The sequence below is a fragment of the Corvus brachyrhynchos genome, unplaced genomic scaffold (assembly GCF_000691975.1).
Source record: "Corvus brachyrhynchos isolate BGI_N302 unplaced genomic scaffold, ASM69197v1 scaffold56, whole genome shotgun sequence".
NCBI lineage: Eukaryota > Metazoa > Chordata > Aves > Passeriformes > Corvidae > Corvus > Corvus brachyrhynchos.
In genome coordinates, this window is record NW_008238664.1 from 3,803,645 (window position 1) to 3,812,217 (window position 8,573).

The following is an 8,573-nucleotide window of genomic DNA, read 5'->3' on the forward strand; positions in this document are numbered from 1 at the left end:
TCCCCCCCCCCCCCCCGCTTTAATCTTTGCTTTAAAAGCAACACATCCCCAACAACACAGGTAAAAAGCATAAACTTGGTGCCAAAGTTACTGAACAGGATTTGGGGAATAAGTATTGAGATCTGTCATTGGCTTACGATTGGCTAATAATTTCCTTACCATAAATGCCACTTTCCTATATGTAACTCCAAAGAAGATATTCACTTCTCTGGTAAAGTTTTAAAATAAATTCTTTCTGATGGGATTTTTTAATTTACTATTTTAACGCTGGGATTATCAGCTGCAGTGTCACACCTGAATCTTGGTGTTCTCTTTCCTGAAATTCCTTTCTTGTGAGTATTCCATTCTTCCTGTCCTAGATAGTTGTGTAACATTGCTAGTAAACATACCCTGTGTCTCAGAAGTGACTGCTTTTTAATAGTTTATGAAGTTATCTTCATGTATGATTGGCGCCAACTGATATTCCTGTCAAATCTTTTATCCAAAAATCCCCCTGCACTGGGCAAATTTTAAAAATGATACAGACAAGGATCAATTTACTGATCACCAAAATGCAGCAGAGGAGATGTAGATTAAATATTAGGAAATACTTTTTAGCTATAACACTGATTAAGTTGAAAGAACAAACTGCCAAATGAAGTTGGGTAATTGCCATCACTAGAGATTTTCCATCACTAGAGATTTTCCGGACTATGAGTATGCATCCATTTAGCAGGGATGGCTTAAAAATAATGCAGTCAGTTTTGCCACTGTTCAGAACTTGAACTGAATGACTCATTATATGCATGTTTTATCCCAAATAATTTTTAAAATTTCTTCCTACTTTACCCTAGCTAGGGATAAAGCAGCAGCGATGTCAGCAAAAAAACCGGTAACATTTTCTCTCAGCGTGTGCCAAGCCTACATGAAACAAGAAACAAGTTGTAGTGAGAGAGAAGAAAGCCCAGATTGATGTGACCTTTATTATTTTAACAGTGTCTTTCAGCACAATTACAGAGTTGCAGGATTGCAGAGAACAGAGCTGGAGTATAAAATAACATAAATAAATAGAACAGGAGCCAAAGCAGTCAGCAGGTGGTTGGAATTGGGCAGTGAAGGATGGGTGAAGGGTTTGCATTGGTCAAAGCCTTTATGATTCAGCCACCATAGTTGCAAATTCTGGAGAAGGGAAAGAATTTGAAAAAATGTTTAAAATACCAAAATTTAAAGAAGGAGGAAGCATATTAAAATGAATACAGTCACTGGTGTAGCAGAAACATCACAATAACAGAAGAGCAAAGAAATCCAAGTTAATTAAAGGGAAAGTATGATTTGGGAAATCTTACAATGAAATGAAAGGATGTTTTGAGAGTAAGGGAGAAATGCTATACATGCCAGACCGTAAGACTTCCACCACTATTCATCTGAAGAACTTGATTAGTTCTCGGTTATTTCTTTGTAAATCTCAATGGGATGAAGGCAAGAACTAGAAATTTAATCTTGCAGTGAGATAAATTTCTTTTATATCAGAGTTTGGCAAAGAGAATCATTAATGAGTCTTTCAAAGTATTCGTGTCCCGTATTATAATTATATTGCATTTAAACTCAATTTTGTAACTGTAAATTGAGTGAAAACGACAGATTACAAAAACAGAAGCCGGATACCAAGCTATGTAGCAATTTTGACCATGTTGTAAGAATGAGAAAAATTCCTGTGGTATCAGAGGGCCAGGATTTTACCCTGTGGCTTTTATTAGTGTTACACCCATAATATTTACATAAATGTATCTATCTGCAGTTTGGGGTTATTTTATGCTTTAGTATATATAATGCCTTTCAGCTAGGAGATAAAGCACGGAAAAGGCACATTTGTATCCTGGTGAATAGGTGCCTGGTTATAATTCCTAACTGCATCTAACCTTGGAAGAGTTACACATGAGAATACCTTGCACAGTTGTATGTGCCTCAGAGCACTGAAAATGACAGACTGGAGGGAATCCCAAGAAGGGCAACAAAGACGATAAAGGGATTAGAAGGTATGCAGAGAGAGTGGTTTATGGGTTTAACATAATCAGCTGAGAGGAAAATGACAAATAGGGGAGGCAGTCGTCTGTAAAGGCTCAAGAAAAAATTACTGAAGTTTGGAGTAATGAAGAGTAAAGTCTGGCAACTTAAAACGATAGAAGATGAAAATTGGGCATTTTAAGGAATATTCTAAAGTTCAGTTGAAAAATGCTAAAGTCTAAACAAGTGAGATCTTAATTGGCTGTTGTGTGCAAACAGATAGCACTTTTGATGACGTGTCCAAAAAACACGTTGCCAAATGCAGACAAACCAGACTGAGAAATAAAAATGTCAGAGGGTTTAAATTAATTCCAAATTTATCCATCGTTTTGAAAGATGTACATCCAAATTAGGATTAGTGATGCGGGTTACTTAACACAAAACATGTATAAATCCTGTACCTGGTGGGTACATAGATTGAAAGTGTTGCAAACTGCATTTAAGAGATAACATAAAGTGCTTGTGATAAAAACCCTAACTATTCTGGGCAGGAGAAAGGCTATGATTATTAAATCTGTGTGTGAATAAATCCTGCAGAGAGAAACATGAACTGCAATGGATGAAACCTTTCCAAAAGGGAAAACTAACTCTGCATATACTGTTAAAACAAGTTGTCATACTTATTACAGATAAATCCTTTTACAATAATTTGTATCTACAGAATATGTTTGGAAAAGGTTATTCAGACTTGCAGCCAAACATTTTCTATAATACATTTTGATAGTGCTATTATCCCTTAATAGCAATATATTTCACAGGTACTTTCTGACAGCCAGCAAACCATAAAATACTCCTTCTTGAGTAATTGTAACAATTTAACTTTTCGCAGGATTTTCAATGTATTTTAAATATTTAGAAGATGTTCTAGTTGAATAATCTTGTAAATTAGTTCACTACTCGTTTTTGTATGAAGGTTAGTCCAACCCCAGGTGGCTTGTAGAAGCATTGTTACAAAGTGTATTCACATATGCAAAACTTCTGAGATAAGACACGGTATATTGGTCCCTGGTAAATGGTTATTGTCTCTGACTGGCCTGTTAGCAAGGGAATCCTTGTGATTTACTTCATCCTTGTTTCCAGTTGTAGTTATACTTCCAAACAAAATTAAGTTATATCTTTCTTTGCACAAGTAGTAGCTTTAAATGGCAAGGATTTAGACCATTTTGTCATGCAAAGTAATTTACTAGCTGTTTTGTGTCAAAGCTCTGACTTAAAAGGAGAAGATTGTTTCACTGTGTTCAGTACAGTTTAGTACTGTATACCAGCCTAATGCATGCCCTCTAGGATTTTACCGAAATGACAGACATGATTACAGAAGACATGTTGTAGGCTCATGACTTCTCTCATCAGATTGTTTTTTACATTTTCTTTACAACAGCAAATCTGTTTAGGAAACTTCATAAGTAATGACTTACACTAATTTATTTTAGAAGATAAAAGAGCACAAAGCAGGACAAGAACAGAAGGACTTCCAAATGATTTTGGTGTTTTGTTATGGCTTTCACCTGGTAAGGTCATGACTTAATAGTTGTAATTTTGCACGCTTAATGTCAGATTTTAACAACATTCTGATTTACAGGGATAAAAATTTGGATTTGTGCTGCCTACAGTGCATGATCTTCGAAAGTTCGCTATGTACTTTCTCAAGTTCATTAATATCAAGAAACTAAAAGACATGACGTGCATGTCCAATGCCAATACACAAAATAGATTTTAAACAACATTTTGACTTTTTTTTCTCCTCTTTCTTGTAAATATTTTCCTGAAGCTGGCAGAGCTGCTTCAGCATCATTTTTCAGCCTGATCTGAAAGCTAAGGTTGCTTGTGTAATTAGCACAACCTGGTCTTGACCTGCAATATTTTTCAGATTCATCATCTTCTGACTGCATTGGTGGAATATGAAGGGGATTTGACACTGCACAGTAGATGATCATGCCTTACGGGAACTGGCTGCAAGTTTTCAGCTCTTTGAAACTGGTCCTTCAGCCACAAATTACAAATTGTGATCGGACAAGAGGTAAACTGCTGAAACTATTTCAGAGCTGAATGGTCTTTGTGGGAATGAGAAAAGGTTTAAAGCAAGAGACCTAAGAAAATTTGTAGTGTGAGATCCCAGCTAGAAGGCGGCTGATTAGGTTGGGATTGATGTTTGTGATGATACATCTGAGAAAGTTGTCTCTATGGTGTTAAAAATCCCTAAAGATCAGTTCTTATAACTGCTGTGGCCTCCTGAGGGACAGCATTCAAGGGCCATCAGGAGAATTAACATTAACCCTTGTGAAAGGCTTCTTGTTTGCGATCTTTAGTGATTTAGGAAGCTGATGTTTGAAACAAGGGGTAGAAATGATGCTTGACAATTCAGCTGCAGGGAAACAAAAATGGTTTGCAACAGAAATACAGCATTGCAATACTGCATATGAATGTGATGTACATTAGTGACTTTACATTTTATTTACATATGCAGTTACATTCTTGAATTGGATTTATGGACCAAAGGAAAAACTGGGAAGTATCTGTCCTCCTCATCCTTTGGTCACAGTCCCAACTGTTAACTTTCGTATGTATCTCAAGCCTTTCTGGTGTAAAAATTGGCTGTTAGAGTAAAATTTAAGAAATGGAAAAGAAACCAGTAGTGTTGTATGGTAGGGGTATGGTCAGAAGAATCAAAAGATAAAAGCACATCATTCTCTTCTCATTATCAAGTATAAATGCAGAGTAATTCCATTTCAAAGTTAGGGAACAGTAAAAGCTGCAGATGAAAGAGATAAGGAGAAGAGGCATTTCTTATTGTTTTATTACAATGTACTGGGTTTCAGGCATTGTTTCAACTCAAAGGAAAATGTTGTGGTAGTCTTAAATATAAAGGTTAATGCTGTATTTTCTTGTACAAGCCAAAATCATTATGCAATATTGTTCTTTTATTCTGATTAAGACTAATTTTGATTTGCAGCCGTCTGGAATAGCTGAAAATTTATCTGATGTGAGGCTGGTGGATCAGCTGTAAGCTTACTTATCTGAATTAAGTTTTCTTTTGAAAAACTTGCCCAGTGATTTTAGTACTACTGTCACTAATTTTAGTGTGTATAAAGAAGACCCATATACTAAAGAATATGAAGTTTCAAGTAATGACACCCACGTTGGATTCAGCAGCACTGCTGAAGTTTAGCAGGAGCTTCCCCACAACCATAATATAGTCATAATTGGAGAAATTAAGAGGCTTTGGTCTAGGAACAGGGCCATAGTTACTGATATGCCAGTGTGCATCACCTGACTGATATGCTGGTGGCTGATTTTGTGTGTCATCTTCTAAGTTGGGAGACTGTGCTAGTTAACTGTTTGCTTTTTATTTCTCTTTTAATTGACCTGTTTGGTTTTTCGGTTTTTTTTTTTAAATAACATTTTTTACAAACTGCAGAGATTAGGTAACACAGAGAAGTGTGAGGGGGTTTAGGTATTTTTTAGATTTCAGCTTATGATATGGCTTATCGATATGGCAAAACCCTAGCAATTGTCTGCTCTCTAGGTGATTTAGTACTCTGGCCACAAAGTTTTATCTCCTGCAATGAGGAAAGTTTTAGTTTAGAATTGCATCTCTTCTTGTCTCCTTCAGTGTGTTTCATTCACTCTCACCTCTCAAAAAGAGGAAAAAGGAGAAATTTTGTATGTAGGCTAAGCTTATTCATCCTAAGGGGGAATAGAAAACAGCACAAGCTTTTTAAGCAATGCTGTGAGAGGAAAAGTAGTTCTTTTCTTGTATTTCTCATATTCAGTAAAAGGGAGTGACAAGCTTTCTTAGGTGTGAAGACCCTGTAAACACTAGTATAAGCTGGATAGACTTTTATTGTATAGAAATTCTGTAGCAAAATGGGTGTGCTTTGAATTTTAAGAGCAGTGCTTTGCTAAGTCACACACTACTTTCCCGCTAAGTAATTATCAAGCAGAAATGCTGGCGGCTCAGCTTTTATTCTTTCCAAGCTTTATAGTCAGGCCTCGGTCTCTGAACTCGCAGTGTCCTGATCCTCACTCCACTGATATCAACAGACAAATTACAGTAACTGGAGTGGAGTTTGGGGGGGGTACTTAGTCCTGCGCTGCGGAGTGCCCGACCCACAGCCGGGTTCTGTGAGCTCCTGCCCCCTCTAGTGTCACAACTCGGCTCCTCTTCCTCTAACGCCTTCAAGCAAGGTATGGCAAATGGAGCAGGACTCGGCGTTTCATTAAAAACAAATTGTGCCCTTCAGAAGGTCACAGCCCCCAGTGATTACTAGGTTTCCTCAGTTCTTGTGTGTAAGGGTAATATTCGGTTGTTACTGTCAAAGTTACTCCTGTAATTACATACCATCAGCGCCAATTTTACCGTCACCATCCTTATCTCCAGCAGCCAGAAGAGCCTTCGTTTCTTTGTCTGATAGGTCTCTTCCTTCTGGGGTAAAGCCCTTCAGGACAAACCTAAGGAGGAGGCACAGAAAAAAAGGAAGGTTTGTTTGGTTTTTTTTTGTTGTTTGTTTGTTTTTAGGTTTGTGGGGTTTTTTTCCTGCAGAACAATTATACTTCATATTTATTTGTACCACTGATTTGAGGCACAAGTTGGAATCTAGGGTTGTGTCTTCTGTTGTTGACCTTCTTTAACATTCAGGAGAAGCACTTTACTCTGAAACTGCATTTGGTTGAAGAGCTACCTGTAAGGTATTGACCATTCACGTGTTTCGGGATCCTGCAATCGAAGTGACAACTAGCTATCTCCAACAATCTTTAGATCATAGGCTCAGCAGACAACTGGCATAGCACACAAATACTAGTCAAGAGCTTGAGCTGTATGTTACTACCTAGAGTCTTGTAAAAATAACCTACAGGAAATTAGACTCTTAAGGCGGGGTTATTTAAGAAAGGATGTAATTTTACTTACTTCAATTCTTCTTCTTCAATGAAGCCGCTCTTATCTTTATCAAGAATATGGAAAACCTTCTTCACATCTTCTGGGCTCTTCTTTTTCAATCCTACCATTTCGAAAAACTTTTTGTAGTTAAAAGATTCAGCAGCTATAAGAGATGAAAAAACAGAGAACTTCTTAGAAAATTCCTTGAAACACACACCAACACATACCCGTGGTTTTCTTCCATGCTGCTGTTTCTCCTAACCTGGGAGGAACACTCGAGCCAAGCTGTGGTAAGAGCTGGATGTACTCAGTGAAATCGTCCGTTCTTCACAGTTGCTAATGGAAATAAACAAAGGGGCAGAGGGGCAATGTCTCCGTTTTGCAGATGAAGAGCTGAGCTACAGAAGGATGAAACTTGCCCAAGGTCATACAAGAAGTCTGTGATAGACTTGGGAGCTTTGGGAGCTGAGGTCTACTGTACTTGGTCTCATTTCAGTGCCTTAAACCTGTTTGGTGTGTTGTTTTTGTTTTGTTTTGGGATTTTTTTTTGCTAAGTTTTACACTAGAACAGGCATCTGAGAGCGAACTCAGACTATTAGATAGCTGTCACTTTTTGTCATTCCCACCCCTGGAAAAAAAAAAACCCAAATGCTCTTGCTCAAGCATTGGCGAGAAGTGTGTCACAGCACTGTTTGTTTCTTTTCCTGGAGACTTACTAGAAATCAGTGTTGCATTTCAACCGCTGAAGGAATGTGCAATCGTGGTGTGTGAGCTCAGACACTGCAAGAGAGTGCTGCACGGCGCGCTGCCTGCAAGACCTTGCGAGGAGCTGTCTCCGGGGAGGAAAAAAACAAACAACCCAGAGCCCTTGAAATCGGAGCCGAGTTTACCTGCTCCACCTCCCTTGTCCTTTAACCGCACCCGCTTTTGTCTCACCCAGGCATCTTAACTACTGTGATGTGGATTAGAAATACCACACAGTGACCTCCAAAACGTGCGGTGGACTTTTTTTTTTTTTCTTCCCCATGCATTCTTATTCCCGCCGCATTCTATTTTCCCATTACATAAAATTAAGGAGGCTCAATCTTTCGTGATCTGCCTGAGATCTGTCATTAGTTGCTGCTAATTGCATCTGCTTCGGGACTTGGAGATGGCCGTAGAACAATGGAAGCTAATGAGTAAAACAGCTGCTGGATCCAGCAGAGCAATTTGTCGCTCCCTCTGACTCTCCGGCTTCTGAGCTGAGTCGGGCTCAGCGGGTCTTGCGCTTCTGTCTGTTCGGGAAGGTCATCTCACAGAGCAGGACAGGCAGAGGCGGCTCCCCGAGATGGTGCGGTCAGCCAGGTAGTTTGGGGGAGGGGGGGATAACGTGCATCCCGGAGCACGATTTCTGGCGTTTCTTTGAGAGCAACCTTAACTACCTGAATCTCTGCAAGCACGAAGAGGGTTTGCTGTCAGTTTTAGGGGTCGCGATGAATGAGAGGGGTAGGGAGCATCTGATACCCCGGGGAGTCTGAGAGGGAAGTGTGGACCACTGCAGCCATTCGACATGCAGGGAGCCCCTGCAGTCGAGCAGTGCACCCGCTTGCTCTACTGTTGCCTTCGGTCCATCCCGAAAAGCAAAGCCTACCCGGGGATTCTGCAGAGGAAGTAC

At 39.2% G+C, this 8,573-nt stretch overlaps 2 protein-coding genes across 5 annotated transcripts in view; one reads left to right on the top strand and one right to left on the bottom strand.

Moving 5' to 3' along the window:
* Positions 1-8,573, bottom strand: part of PVALB (parvalbumin) — a 13,208-nt gene that overhangs the window by 423 nt on the left and 4,212 nt on the right. For all 4 annotated transcript variants that reach the window (XM_008636411.2, XM_017737920.1, XM_008636413.2 and 1 more), the window contains exons 3-5: positions 6,950-7,082; positions 6,383-6,492; positions 1-1,158 (exon numbers count right to left, since the gene is read on the bottom strand). The exon at positions 1-1,158 is cut by the window's left edge and continues 423 nt beyond it. In XM_008636411.2, coding sequence (XP_008634633.1) covers positions 1,130-1,158; positions 6,383-6,492; positions 6,950-7,082 — 272 coding nt within the window. In that variant the 3' untranslated portion in view covers positions 1-1,129. The remainder of the gene's footprint in view (positions 1,159-6,382; positions 6,493-6,949; positions 7,083-8,573) is intronic.
* Positions 3,976-8,573, top strand: part of NCF4 (neutrophil cytosolic factor 4) — a 40,009-nt gene continuing 35,411 nt past the window's right edge. The window contains exon 1 of the mRNA XM_008636415.2: positions 3,976-4,060. The gene's annotated coding sequence lies outside the window, so the exon portion shown is untranslated. The remainder of the gene's footprint in view (positions 4,061-8,573) is intronic.